The 16,093-nt window shown below is 31.8% G+C and overlaps 1 protein-coding gene across 4 annotated transcripts; it reads right to left on the bottom strand.

Annotated features, from left to right (window-relative positions):
• Positions 1 to 2,661: 2,661 nt before the first annotated feature.
• On the bottom strand, positions 2,662 to 15,593 carry LOC111632750 (multiple coagulation factor deficiency protein 2 homolog). Of its 4 annotated transcripts, none has more exons than XM_023377275.1 (4): positions 15,392 to 15,589; positions 13,462 to 13,583; positions 6,646 to 6,803; positions 2,662 to 5,516 (listed from the first exon to the last, which is right to left on the bottom strand). In XM_023377275.1, exons 2-4 carry the CDS (start codon positions 13,527 to 13,529, stop codon positions 5,350 to 5,352), a joined length of 393 nt encoding a protein of 130 aa, XP_023233043.1. In that variant the 5' UTR covers positions 13,530 to 13,583; positions 15,392 to 15,589; the 3' UTR covers positions 2,662 to 5,349. The 4 variants fall into 4 exon arrangements, with proteins under 4 accessions (XP_023233043.1, XP_023233041.1, XP_023233042.1 ...); XM_023377273.1 differs by having other exon boundaries at positions 13,462 to 13,678; XM_023377274.1 differs by lacking the exon at positions 15,392 to 15,589 and adding an exon at positions 13,932 to 13,967.
• Between the last annotated feature and the right edge of the window lie 500 nt (positions 15,594 to 16,093).

Below are 16,093 nucleotides of genomic sequence, written 5' to 3' on the forward strand. Positions count from 1 at the left end.
ACTAGAAAATTACAATTGCCTAGGACCTGGATCTAGAAGGATCTCAAACATCAATTTGTACACTTTTATTTCTTCATATTTGAATTTAAATGGTTAGCACACAAAGCGAATATTCTCTAAACCAGTGTTCCTCAACCGGTGTGCCGCGGCACACTGATGTGCCGTCACATGGTGAAAGGTGTGACGTGAACTTTTACATATTCTGTTAATTTCAAATTTTATTTATATATTTTTATCACAGTTGTTGTGTTTCTTATGCTTGTATTTCATTCTCTGCCACAGCACTGATGAAATAAGATGATATTTGTTTATTCTTTATTACAAGCCACACATTTTTATGTATTCTAAGAAATTATATGTAAAAAAAATTGCTCACAGGTGTTGATGTCTGCTTAATAACAATAATAATAGGTTAGTGGCATTACGTAATTCTATTAATAGTATCATATCATACGTTTTTGAGGGGAATAACATTTTGGCGTGCCGTGTTGAGTCATGGGTGTGCCGCAAGTAGAAAAAGGTTGCGGAACACTGCTCTAAACCAATGAGCTTTCAGGATTTCATTTATTACCAATACCTGCATAGAATGATAGAACATGTATCAGTATTGGATTGGATTGGATTAAATCAGATTAGTTGGAAAATTATCAGAATCAGATCATATCATCTCTATAAGTTACCTTAGCTAGAATCTNTCGCAATTTTTTCGCCGTCATATAGGAATCCGAACTATAGGAACCCGTGTTATAGGGGGATCGACTGTATATCAAATTATTCAAACTTCAAGACACCATTAAAAATAAAAATTGCATTATAGTGATTTTTTTTAGTTAACTGTATAAGTTGGCGACCCCACAGAAAGCCCGTCGCGACCCCCTTCTGGGTCGCGACCCATAGGTTGGGAACCCGTGAATTAGAATCTATCAAAAAAGAATTATCCTCTATGAAGAAGTCATAATCAGTATCTTTTCTATTCTAAGCTTCTGTATATCTCTCATATGTTAAATGTTTGCTAGAATTTATAGAATTACAAATTATTCTTTAAGAATTTGAAAATGATTAAACAACTTCTAGGTTTCTAAATACCTTCTAAACAATTACAAGAGCAATTTAAAATGAGCAAGTATTGACATTTCTTCAAACAAACAAATTTCCTAAAATACCAGTGGCTTATTGTCCATCAGCAGCTGATTGGATATACTGCTAAACACCAATAGTTGGTTGTGGGTCTATACGCAAGCAATGAGCTTGCCAGACAGTTTTTTGGACTTTATTATCTAACACTTAAATAGGGCTGGTTTTCCATAAAAAATCTCCTAGAAGTCCTCCTCTCAACAAGAGTGCCTTTAAGTTGTATTGCCTTATTCCATCAAACCAATGCATAGTTTGTTTCAAAAAGGTTTTTGCATTATGTAAGAACATTTATTTCAAAGTAATGATGAATGTGTGTGGCAAAACTTAAGACAGTCTAATAAATTTACTCAAAACACAATAAAATAAATTCAAAAGATAGAATCCATGTCTCAGCAGTGAAAAACTTATACAAACAGTCCTTAATAAGAGATTTCTCTGATAATGGAATTAATTCCCTTCAAGACAAAATTCTACTGTTTGACTTTCATACACATTTTCATGCCCAAAAGAGGGAAACTGCCTGCCTTCAAAATGCACATTTTCGCTCCTCTTAATTAATGGATCATCCTAAGATCACAGTTATAAATTTGAAATGCATTACAAATGTAAATTTTATCATAAGATGTGGATTTTCTTTTTTCTATTACCAGTCAACATTCCATTTTCAGTCGATACAAATTTATGAAATGTTACCAAATTTTGTTACTATAGTAACTGACTGATGTTTGTCTAACTGGAAAACTTTTTAAAACATGTTTCATGTGTTTATTAAACATCATTTAAAATTATTTAGTAGTAATGATAGTCTTTATATAGAAAAATTCTCATAATGTAAGTTAGATCTAAGAAGAACTTGAAATAGAAAATTTATGAACTGTTTACTCCATCACAGTCATCAAGAGTTGTTACATGATTTAATTACATTTTTTTGTTAGTTACATGAAATAAATTACTTAGTTACCAGTTTATATGTTAACTATACAACATGACATCATAACAAGCAACAATGTTTAAAAAATAAACTTCAATTACTGTGATGTCGTCACGTCAGGCTGCAATTTTTCATCATAATGCTACAATTTTAGTCGTTTCTTGCCTCTGTAGATAATACTTTTCCTGTTAACAATAGTGTCATTGCAGTCATCTAACTCACTCCATTCTCAAAATTAAGGCAGATCCCAGTGGGAATTTTATAGGTCTACAATTTGAAAATTGTAGATAAATAACAAAATTGACAACTTTAAATCAAAATTTTTTTTGAGTAATTCTATAGAATTGTTTAAAGATATAATTAAGAAAGTATTTTAATGGAATTGAAAGATAAAAAAAAGCGAAGTAACAATCTATTTTTCAAGCACTTCCAAGTTTTAAAAACACACCAAGTCTCTACAATGCTGCAAGTATCAGAAGTTGTTTAAGTGTCGCTCATTAATTTGCTTTTTTATATTTTTTCATTCCATTAAAACATCTTTTTTGTTATAATTTTTATTGTACTGAGAATATTTTTGTTAATTAATAAAGACAATAAAAGTACTTACAAATTTAATGTTTTCTTTGAGCAACTTACAATTTGATGGAATGTCCAATACTAATATTATACTGACCACAGAGTTAGTAATGTTTATGATAAAATCCTTTCTGACTTCTAGACTTAGCTTAAAATCTAAGAAAGATGCATAAATAGTCTACGGGCTAAGTACAGAGTTCTTTGAGTAAACATAACATAATTTATAACCACAGAAATGCTTAGTACACTGATATGCAAAGATCCAATTAAATGCTTTATCTTATGTACAATTTCAACCTATTCACTATGAGATTTTTTATTATATGATGCTGTTCTTATTAAACTGACTAAAGTAAATACATAATTTTTGTAACTTATTATTTTCATTTAGCATAAATTCTTCTTAATTTAAAATTCAAATTGTTCAAAACTAGCCATTTCCAATAAACAAAATGGTTCTGAACATGGAGACGAACTTCAGGAGTGGATTCTTGGCAGGATAAAAAAAACAAAAATGGTCCTATTAACAGTGTAAAAATGCACCTGAGCCGAGATAGACCCACTTCTGTATTCCCATTCAGCACTATCTGGACATCTGCAGATTGATCAGGCTGTTGTATGGTCTGTCCAGTTGGAGACTTCAACCCCTTAATTATTAGTTATGGAGAATCTGGAAAATGTAACCAGTTCCTGATGAGCAGACGTTGGAGCAATGTGTGGATGCTGGACATTGTTTGGATATGTATACCATACTGTTGTGCAACCTGTATAGTTTGTGACACCCAGTGGTACTAGTGCATTTCCAGACATTATTAGGGACCATTTTTATTTTTTGTCCTGTTAGGAATCCACTCTCATTTGGAACCACCCTGTAAATTAACATTCCAATATGCATTCCAGTTCATAAAACATAATTTTGTCAGGAATTTGATTATGGTTTTTAAATTATAAACAGATCACTAGATTTTAATAAAATTAATAGCTCTAATATTATTTTAAAACTGGGAAGTGGATATTTGATTGTACAGTAGAGTCCTGCTAGTCCAAACTAATTGGGACCGAGCTCTGTTCGGATTAGCTGAATAATTGAAATAATGCAGAAACAAGCAGTAAAACAGGTCCAGTTTATATAGATTCAACACCATCAATGACTTTTGTTTCTGTTTTTGTGTGTAAGTACAGTATAGATCTGCCATTTTAATAGGCCATGTCAAACACTGATTTATTTTGTACAGTATTAATACAGCACTATAATAAAAAATAATTTTTTTTTGTTGTGAAATTTTAAAACTTTCTGTACCATTAATACCATTTAAATTCAACTGGAAAATACAAAAACCACATATTTTGCGAGCTAAAAAATTTCATTTCCACCAATTGAAACATGTTTGGATTAGGTAGACATTCGGATTAGTGGTGTTTGGACTAGCAGGACTATACTGTAATGTTTTATGTAATATCTTTAAAATTACTACAGGTATTCCCATTGAATGTCTAAATTTTGTGGATTAATTGTGGATAAAGAAACATAAATGTAGTACTGTAGGTGATGGTAATAGAAAGTGTGTCTGAAATAATTAGTTACTACATTAAACCAATACACTTCCACATATGCTCCTGACGTATATCCAGCCTGTACTTGATCCCATGTTCGAGCCAAATGTGGATTCTCCTGCCTGGCACTTTTGTAGCATACACACAATCCTCAACGTCAACAAAGATAAAAGTTCAAAGAAATAATGACAGGCAATCAAGCAGACCCAAGAAATGGGGTCCTGGCAGTCTAGACCATGCAGCAGTGGATGTCTGGATCACCACGTTGTGACAGTAGTGCTCCTTTCAAGCTTATGCATGTGAAACTTTGTGTACTGACCAACATTCTCCAATATATTTTATTCACATAACTGAAGAAATGGATTTTACAAACAGAACTTAAGAACTGAACTATGTCTAAATTGTAAATATAATATTTCATTCTGGATATTGTAATAATATGTGATCCATCAGTCTATATGTCTTATAATTCAGTTAATTCATGTACAATGTAAAACTATGTTTTCAGCTGCTTCTAAATAATCTGAATTCTACTCATTAACTTTCAACATGATAGTGATCATCTCCTATATTTAAATGTAAAATGACTTAATAATTAAATTATACCTTAAAAACTATCTGTATAAATAATTTGGCAGTTTATCTTGTTAAGGTATAAAATTGGAATTGTATGATATGAGTCAATAAAGTGGCATAATCCAAATACAAAAAAATAAGTTTTGAGTTTAATGCATATTGAAAGACTAGTTTTGAAGGAACAACATCAAATTGAATTGAATATTCAATGAACATTATACAGAGTTGAATTTTGAATGATTAATGCCATGTCAAGGATAACAAGCTCTGAATTTTTGCATTAAAATAATAAATTGGTAGTTTTAACAAATTAATAAAAAATACAATAACTCATAAATTCCAGTTTTTCTTAGAAGCCAATTGTCATTTTTATCACTTTTTTAGGTACAAAAAATACTTTCTTTTGTTCTAAAATAATAATATAATACATATTACGAACTTAAATCTGTATATAAATAAAAATCTTTTTGACTCCTAAAGAATTGGAATGTGTGCAATATTTAACAATAAATAAAATAATTTAAATAAATATTTAAAAAAAACAAATAACAAATAAGAATGTGACTAGATAAAATTATTTAGTTAGATCTTGACTGTTGAGCTGCAATAAACTCTGGATAGTCGATGAAACCATCTTTATTCTGATCGTCCATATCAAGAATCGGATCAATCATCGTCGCAAGCTCATGGTCAGAGAAGATCTTTGGAGTCGCAGGATTATTTCCACTCTGCTTATTCTCTTCTACTAAATAAACCAATAAAATTATTATTATACTTTTACACATAATAATAAACTAAAATATAGAAAGCTTTAAAAACAACGAATATTTAAGAATATTCCCAAAACACAAACATGAATATTGGCAAAAATGAATTAAATAGCTATTTAAATAATTTTCTGTATAAAATTTTCAATAACTGTATTAAATACATGAACATTTTTATATTTGCATATACAGAGTGATCAAAATCAGTTAACCTGAGTAAATAAATCATGAACATGTGCAATCCCAACCAGTTTAAACCATTCTTAAAATAATCTTTAAAAAATATCGCAGTCAACTGCTCTTTGAACCACCCTATATACACCCATATAAAAAAATAAGCATAATTATCCAATCTGTAGATATGAGTCCAGGTACAGTCTACAGAACAATTCTCTTTGGATTAGAATGGAAACCCAAAAGTCTCATGAACATTGTAAAAATAAACCAGTCTGCAGATGGTGGCAGTGTGCCATGCTTAACGGCCACACTGAGCTCCACAATTATTATAAAATAATAAATCACTAATATATATTGTTGAATCAGGATTATCATAGAAAGATTCCTACACATACATGATGTTTTTCTCTTCTTTGAAATTAATACAGTCTCTTTTCTTCAGCTTTGAAAATTTCATGAGTTTCTAGTGTTCTGATACAGTCCATGTGTTGAGATTGTCTGATGAGGGTAGCCTCCTGAGATTAGCTTGTACACCATTATTGGAAGCATATATGACCAGGGCGATGGTGTGTTTCTTATTAGTTATTTCATATCTGTGTTCAGCTAGTCTCTTGTGGAAGAAACATTTGATCGAATTAATATACTCAATTCTTTCTGGAATGTATTGTCCCTCACCGGAACCCTATATACTCCAGATACTCTATAACTGTTAACTGTATCTTTGCCATTGTAGAGCAACTTGTAAATAGTGGAATTATGTTTGTACATTGGCATAGCATCTCTCTTAGCTATTTCCTTATGTAAGACATGCATTTTTTTATTTTTATGTTTCTTTCATAATTTCTTTGCTGGAGATATTTTAAGGGTTACTGGAATGTTGTGTCATACAATTTTACATGCAAATTATTTATTAAAGAAGTTTTTACTTACAATGCCAATGTATAAGAGATTTTACTAATTCGCATCCATCTAGTTTATTATTTTTATCATTATCATGCATTTTGAAGTAATGAAACTGTAATTCTTCTTCAGACATGTGGCTAATGTCGGGTTCATCAACTATACCTTCCAAGTGATCTTTTATGTGCCTGAAATTTAAAAATGCATTTAAAATATGATAAAATCAGAAATATTTAAGATATTAAACTTAAACTAAAATTAATATAATCTCCATAGAACTGAATGTAAGAAAAATTAGATTTACAAACTTATCAACATTACTTTTTCTTAAAAATGTTAACAAAAATTAAGAAATTAAGAAGTATTTTTGCTTTTATTATTTAAACATTTAAAAGCATCTTCAGATAAGACTTCAATACATTCAAATTTTGAATGTTTTCTTTTTAAAATTTTTTCTTTTGTTATCCAATCATGTGTGCCTGCATTGTTGATGAGACTATGTCTCGTCTCTAAAATTGCGCTGCTGTCAACGGCTGCACACTTCCCATATCTGCTGCCAATGCTGTATGGAATGTAAAGAAGAATGGAGCCTCGGCCACGGGAGTTGCAATTCGGCATGGAGTATTTGGTGCCCAAATCATGTAAACATAAAATAAACCAGAGTTTGTAGGTAGTCGTGGGACTGAGAACTGGGTCAAAATAAAATACAAAATGCTGACACTGTTTCTACAAACAAGTGCGAGTGCGAGATTTGCACATGTGTTGCTCACACTCTCTGAGACATAGTCTCATCCCAAGAATGGCTTTGCCGTTTTACTTGTTTGTTATAATGTCGGGTCAAATATAGCTTGCAAATGCCTTTGAAATTTGCTTTTTGTTTTTAAAATTGATAGATAGGCAGTCTGTTTTAAATATCTCCAACACTTCTAAATTCTTAAGTTGGTGGTAATATTGGTTAAGTTATATAACACATTTGTCATATTACAGTAACCTGAGGGAGTTCTGCCTCAATCCCATTATCACTGGCATATATAGCAAACAGAATACAGATATGTATACAGAATGCTATTTTCATTAATAAATAAATAATAATAATAATATAAATGTGAAGATAAACAGCTCATGTCCAGTGAGAACCTCACAGGTTGCCAGATAGGTTTTATAAAAAAAAAAAAAATATAGCAGATTACTCAAAATGGAGCCCAAATTATTTTTAAAGTGGCCCAAATTTAGTAGTCAAGAGCCCTACAAATATCTCAATCTGCTACTTGTAGCCCAATCTCACAATCCTGAAACCCAGTCATATCTTATGAGATAAGATAAAAAAGAGTAGTCCATGAGTAAGATGACACTCAAAAATGTGTTACTGTAAAACAGTAACATGCGGTGACATTTGATGATAGGGAATCTGTGCCAGCCCTGGATAGAATCATTACAAGAGTTATATGATATTTTGGTGCGGAGCATCCACGAGCTAAACCGCGTGAGGTTGCTGCTCTGTAAAGCACATGCACAAATGCCTATAATCTGGCTGCTTTACACGATAAAAAATATTTTCACTGTGGAAGCTGTCCCATATTATACAATACAGCACTTCCATTGGGAATATGCCTATACGAATTTATATTCAAATATACAATAGCAAATCTTATCATTTTTTTTCACACGTAACATAGAAATTTGTAATAAGATACATAATGTGGTTATAATAAAACATTAATTTCAATTAATTCAAAGTACGTTAAAATACAGTAATACCTCGACTTATGCAAACCCGGAGTTACGCGATTTTCAAATCTCATCAATTCGTCTTTTGTTTGAGCGCCACGCAGCTTTTGATTACTCACTCCCCCCACACTATTGTTCAGCTTACATGTTCAGATGTGTCACGCGAAATCGACACATAGCTACAATTTATTTTGTGTTATTTATTTCTGTGTTTGTTATATCTACGGAGACTTGAGAGACTCTATTTGGTGATTTCTTGTAACCATGAACGAATCACAAGACAAGCTAAGATTAACAAGAACATTTATTAGCTTACATACATCCGACTTGGATTTTACACAAATTGCAAAATTATACCCCGACTTACGCTAATTCGACTTTTGCGGTTATCGCTTGGTCCCACCTATCGCGTAAGTTTGGAGTATCACTGTATTAAAAATAATATGTATTTATATTTTAGAAAATACAAGGGAAGTGGCACTTCCACTGCTCCCGTGAACAGCACGCCACTGTTGTAAAAGCAAAGCTATATTGACCAGATTAGAGTTGTCTATTGTTCTGTTACAGCATGGAGGCACTTTGATCTAACCAAATGAGTTAACATATGCTTATCACAGTTTGGACAGAATTTTCACTTCAAATTTCAAAGTAGTCATATTTTGAACTAACCAAATTTCTTAAAATGTAAATCTCTATGTTCCTGGCTGGAATAAAAGTACAATTACAAACTACAAGATTTCAAGTTAATCAGGATTTCCTGTATGATAAATGTGCCATACAAACCAAGCAGTGATCTGCTCAGGACATTGTTACACTACCAAAAAATACTCAATATGGCTTTATGTTGTCTATGATTATTATTAATTGTACTGATAATTTTCATATGATTTTATAAGCAATCAGGTACTTATGGGTTAAGAGGATGCCAGTCGGAAATAGCAATCAAAGTCACGATTTTGAATGAAAATATCAAAATAACAATAGACTAGTAAATTTAAATCTAAAAAGAAGAAAATTTACTGATAAAGTTGTAAAAATAAAAAAAAATCAATTAGGATGATAGATATTGCCTATTTGCCATATACACTAAAAACAATTTGCATATCCAAGTGGTTCATTATTACAGTTTGTGAAATTTTGTTATATCTTTATAAATAATAATTTATTGTTTGATTCAGGGCTGTGGAATCGCGTAAAAATCTACCGACTCCAACTCCGACACTTCCTTACCATCCGACTCCGACTAGGGGCAGACTTGTTACTGAAAGTGACCCGAAAATTCTGATGTCATCACGTGACCTCAGAATAAAATATTCAATAAATAGAGTTGTAATAAAAATAGAGTGTAGAAACTTTTTATTCCAAAGCTAAAAGACTTCTCTAAGTAATATATAAATATGTATTCGATAATTTNTTATTTTTAAAGTGGCCCAAATTTAGTAGTCAAGAGTCCTACAAATATCTCAATCTGCTACTTGTAGCCCAATCTCACAATCCTGAAACCCAGTCATATCTTATGAGATAAGATAAAAAAGAGTAGTCCATGAGTAAGATGACACTCAAAAATGTGTTACTGTAAAACAGTAACATGCGGTGACATTTGATGATAGGGAATCTGTGCCAGCCCTGGATAGAATCATTACAAGAGTTATATGATATTTTGGTGCGGAGCATCCATGAGCTAAACCGCGTGAGGTTGCTGCTCTGTAAAGCACATGCACAAATGCCTATAATCTGGCTGCTTTACACGATAAAAAATATTTTCACTGTGGAAGCTGTCCCATATTATACAATACAGCACTTCCATTGGGAATATGCCTATACGAATTTATATTCAAATATACAATAGCAAATCTTATCATTTTTTTTCACACGTAACATAGAAATTTGTAATAAGATACATAATGTGGTTATAATAAAACATTAATTTCAATTAATTCAAAGTACGTTAAAATACAGTAATACCTCGACTTATGCAAACCCGGAGTTACGCGATTTTCAAATCTCATCAATTCGTCTTTTGTTTGAGCGCCACGCAGCTCTTGATTACTCACTCCCCCCACACTATTGTTCAGCTTACATGTTCAGATGTGATTTCTTGTAACCATGAACGAATCACAAGACAAGCTAAGATTAACAAGAACATTTATTAGCTTACATACATCCGACTTGGATTTTACACAAATTGCAAAATTATACCCCGACTTACGCTAATTCGACTTTTGCGGTTATCGCTTGGTCCCACCTATCGCGTAAGTTTGGAGTATCACTGTATTAAAAATAATATGTATTTATATTTTAGAAAATACAAGGGAAGTGGCACTTCCACTGCTCCCGTGAACAGCACACCACTGTTGTAAAAGCAAAGCTATATTGACCAGATTAGAGTTGTCTATTGTTCTGTTACAGCATGGAGGCACTTTGATCTAACCAAATGAGTTAACATATGCTTATCACAGTTTGGACAGAATTTTCACTTCAAATTTCAAAGTAGTCATATTTTGAACTAACCAAATTTCTTAAAATGTAAATCTCTATGTTCCTGGCTGGAATAAAAGTACAATTACAAACTACAAGATTTCAAGTTAATCAGGATTTCCTGTATGATAAATGTGCCATACAAACCAAGCAGTGATCTGCTCAGGACATTGTTACACTACCAAAAAATACTCAATATGGCTTTATGTTGTCTATGATTATTATTAATCGTACTGATAATTTTCATATGATTTTATAAGCAATCAGGTACTTATGGGTTAAGAGGACGCCAGTCGGAAATAGCGATCAAAGTCACGATTTTGAATGAAAATATCAAAATAACAATAGACTAGTAAATTTAAATCTAAAAAGAAGAAAATTTACTGATAAAGTTGTAAAAATAAAAAAAAATCAATTAGGATGATAGATATTGCCTATTTGCCATATACACTAAAAACAATTTGCATATTCAAGTGGTTTATTATTACAGTTTGTGAAATTTTGTTATATCTTTATAAATCATAATTTATTGTTTGATTCAGGGCTGTGGAATCGCGTAAAAATCTACCGACTCCAACTCCGACTCTTCCTTACCATCCGACTAGGGGCAGACTTGTTACCAAAAGTGACCGAAAATTCTGATGTCATCACATGACCTCAGAATAAAATATTCAATAAATAGAGTTGTAATAAAAATAGAGTGTAGAAACTTTTTATTCCAAAGCTAAAAGACTTCTCTAAGTAATATATAAATATGTATTCGATAATTTTTACTTTTCCAGCTGTTATATATAACAGAGGAAAAGTGTAGTGCTCGGTCAAAAAATGACCCCTCCCAAATTTTTACATTTTTGGACTCGGGACACCTTGAAATTTTGAGATATGCAAAAGATTCGAGGTTTTTTCTATATGTGTGGATGTTAGACTGTGTGGGGGGGATGATTTTGTTCATTCTGTTTGAAGCCTAATAATATCTGTGGTCAGAGTGGTCAGAATCGGAGTCAGATGGTTTAACACAGGAGTTAGTTATTAAGCGTCAAAGTGGTTGAACTAAATCATGTCCCCATATACATTCTAACATCTTAGGCGAGAACATCTTAACGGGTTTTACTGTACTATTATAAAATGGCAAAAAAGCTTACTTTGAGGGTAAAGACGAGTTTTATTTTATTTTTTTAAATTTTGAACGCTAATAACGAGTAAAATATTCATTAAGAGATATGACACATGACCACTTTTATGTCTTCACCCTGTCGACCTTTAATTAAGAACCAAAATTTAATAGTATTAATGCCCCTTTATACGCAAGCTACAGTGCCACATTTCGTTTCTTAAACTTTACCCATTCTGAGATATTGTTTAATATCTCAGAACAGAAAATAAAGAAATTAAACAAATTAGACGCCAACACACACGCGCGCGCGAATTTTTCCCCTTTATTGACTTTTTTGAGGGGTTCGGGAGGTCTCCAAACGTGTAGATTTGCAAAAAAAAAAAAAAAAAAACTTGGAGGGTCAAATTTGACACGATTCCAATACTTTTCCGTTTTATATACATAACAAGTTGGTAAGTAAAAAGGAGTCGGAGTCGGCGGATTTTTTGACGACTCCGACTCCGACTCTGACTCCGGCTAAAACATCAAAACTCCACAACTCCGACTCCACAGCCCTGGTTTGATTTAACAATTTTATTAAATTTGACAAATAAAAAATTGCATTATTTGGAAAAAATGCTATTTCCGACTGGTGTCCTCTTAACTCATAAGTACCAGCAATCATTTGTATCATACTAATTACTCTTTTTATGAAAGAAATTACAAACATAACAATAAGTAATAACTAACATAACTAACAGATATAAGTTACTAGAAATGTAACTAATATTGATCTGATACCAATATATTGGCATATTGGAATGTCCCTGATTTATTAATATTGCTTCATTTAACAAACATATTCCATATGAATCCTTTACATTATTTTGCCATGGCAAACATTGAAATATGGTGATGAACAGAACATCCTCTCTACACATGATTCACCACCAATGACCACATGATGTTGGTTGTTGTTGATTTTAGTGAAGACCATTGTGCAGGAGACCAACTCCTGCACAATGGATCACCAGTTTTTTTGGGAGATCCATAAGAAGACCAGATCAGCCAGTTAATGATTTGGTGACAATTTTTCTATACTATTATAAATTTGTTGAAAGTTTGTTCGAATGTTTTCCAAAAATCATGACTGAAGTTGAGCCTAGATAAACTAGAAATTACAATTGCCTAGGACCTGGATCTAGAAGGATCTCAAACATCAATTTGTACACTTTTATTTCTTCATATTTGAATTTAAATGGTTAGCACACAAAGTGAATATTCTCTAAACCAATGAGCTTTCAGGATTTCATTTATTACCAATACCTGCATAGAATGATAGAACATGTATCAGTATTGGATTGGATTGGATTAAATCAGATTAGTTGGAAAATTATCAGAATCAGATCATATCATCTCTATAAGTTACCTTAGCTAGAATCTATAGGATTTAATACAAATAATAGAGCATGGGATTGAGAAAATAATAAAAATAACATTTATATCAATATATTGTCTTAAAACATTTTATTTTAAAATACACTTACTCCTTGTCTTGAATTCTTGCTTTATCTCTAATTAATGTACTGTCTTTTTCATTTGGTGCCGATGGCATTCCCAGAGAGCCTGATCCCTGATGCTGATGTTGTTTAACATTATAATGATGTTTCTGTTGATGTATATTAACATGTCCATTAATCATTATAGTAACTATTTGAAAAATTATAATTATAAAAAGATATTCCTTGTATAATCTTCTCATTTCTGTAAAATTAAAATATAATACAAATATTAATTTAAAATTATACAATCATATCCAATTGCAAGATTTTATCTCTGCAAAAAGCCAGATGTATTCTGCAAGAGTTGTGGGCCATTTTTTTTTTTATACAAGCAAAATGCCAACAGGAACTACAGCTATCAGAGTGATCCTTCATGAAAAAGTCCATTCTAAAGTTTTCTATATATTACTTCCAAATGAATCAGTTGAATGAAATTAAAATCAGTTTAGACATACTTCTACTTGTAGTATAGTCATATTTAAATAGCAGCCTTTGTATAATAACTAAACCAAATTTTCTTCAAGAATGTTTCAAGCAAATTCTCATTCACATTTGAATAATAATTTAATCTTGTTAATACATGATGTGTAAAACAGGGTAAACATTACACAATTTTGCTGGTAAGTCATGGTTGGCAAACAGGTTTGTTGCCCAACAATCTTGGTGGAAAGGACAAACACTAGATAATATTTTCCTCCAGCAACTAGTCTTGTAAGATAATGTGAATAAAGTTTTTGTTTGAATATGCTATTTGTACTATTATAAAAAATACTATTACTTTACCAAGACATTCAGGATTGTCTGTAAATTGAATAATACTATTTTTATTTTTATATTTTTATAATAAAAAACAAAAAAAACTATTTTTATACTTTTAACTACCATCATTGTGACAACATTTGGTAATGTGTGACAACATTTTGGAGCATTCCAAGAGGTTAACTCTTGGAATGCTCCAAAATGTTGTCACACATACCCACCCCCAAAAAATGCATATCATTACTCAATCCCCCATAATTACACTAAGGGATACTGAAAAAAAAAAAATCACATGCATTATGTAATTTACAAACATACTCTTCACTAATCGGTTGCTGTGGTAACAAACTGTTGTGTTTTCCAAACTTTTGGAAAATCAATGTTGGTCAATTTCCTTTTTTGGGAAACATTTTGTGATGTCAAAATCTGCAACAGACTACAGTGAATTTCAAAATGATGCTGTTTGTCCTGTTTAACAACAATTCATATGCATCTAACATCAGTTAATAACCTCATTTTAGCATTACACCTATTTTATAAACATTCTAGTTTCTTCTTTCAAAGAACCAACACTATTTTAAGCAACGTTCTCAGATAGTTTTCTAATTTTCTCATCTTTAAATTTCTGTCAACTCTCATAAATTGTTTAACGCTGGAGGAGGAAGGTTTCAGATTTTATATCTTGCACCAATTACCCTAAATCTACAATTCTTTTGGATTGAATCTATGGTTTTTTTTTTTAACCCCGTAGGCATTTCACAGCCTCTTTTTAGCAAGTCCATTATGAATTTGGCAAAGTCTGCAATGAGGCAGCCTAGAGATGAGGTGCAGGTCCAACACATTAGGACAAACCAACTGAAAAAATTCCAGAGGTTTTTTTGATCCTCCTGATTCAATCCTGGGGTCCCCAGAATCCTGGAAGCTGCCACCCAGGACGCCGCTTACAAAAAATTTGACCCTAAATAGGAGTAAATTTCTCGTAAGGCACGTGAAGAAAACCCACGTGGTCGAGCCATTGCAGTCGAGGTGTGAACCCTCAACTGACTATCAGTGTTGAGTGGTTCAATTCTTTTGGATTTTTGCTCATATATGGCCTTTGGAATCCTTGTAATTGGCTTTTGACAGAATAAAATCTTTCCATTAAAATTTGACTTACTTCAACCTTTTCAAAATATAAAAAGTTTGGATTTTTCTCAATTTTAATTACATCTTCCTTCCAACAAGCCGGCTCGGTATATCATGTGGGATTCATTAGTCGAAATTGACAGCTAAAATTACACCCTCTGACGGATACATTAGAAAATATTTCGAAATTATTCTAAAAGAACGTAATTCGGTCGTTCGAAATTAGTAACAAGATACTCGTATAAAGTTCGAGACATATTTTACGTCTTATAAAATAAAATATCATGTTTTACTTTATAATATTTTTTACATAAGTATTATAATATAATACTTTATGTTCGCATCAATCGTTATTATCGTTAGTATCGTTATTATTTATAAATTAATATTCGGATTTTTTAAATTAATAAAAGCTATTTTCATCTCATAGACATTAATAAGCGTGAAGCATATAACGAAAAAAGAATAGTTTTTAATTGTTCTGTGCAACAACAGAGTCATGCCGGTCATCTATCTAACACCTTTTGGGGGAACATTTTTGAATTGAAATAACGTTTCTTCCGATTTGCATCGGAAGTTTGTATACAGTTACGCAGGGCGTCCCACCCCTACGGTTTCCATATCTGGTCTCGTCTTTCATGTATTTAACTGTGTACTCCAGATTAAGCAAAGACAGACAAATACAACAGTGAGAATTTATAAATCAACAATTTTTTTCAAATTGCAGCCCAAA

The sequence above is a fragment of the Centruroides sculpturatus genome, unplaced genomic scaffold (genome assembly GCF_000671375.1).
Source record: "Centruroides sculpturatus isolate CEXI.00-Female unplaced genomic scaffold, Cexi_2.0 scaffold239, whole genome shotgun sequence".
Lineage (NCBI taxonomy): Eukaryota > Metazoa > Arthropoda > Arachnida > Scorpiones > Buthidae > Centruroides > Centruroides sculpturatus.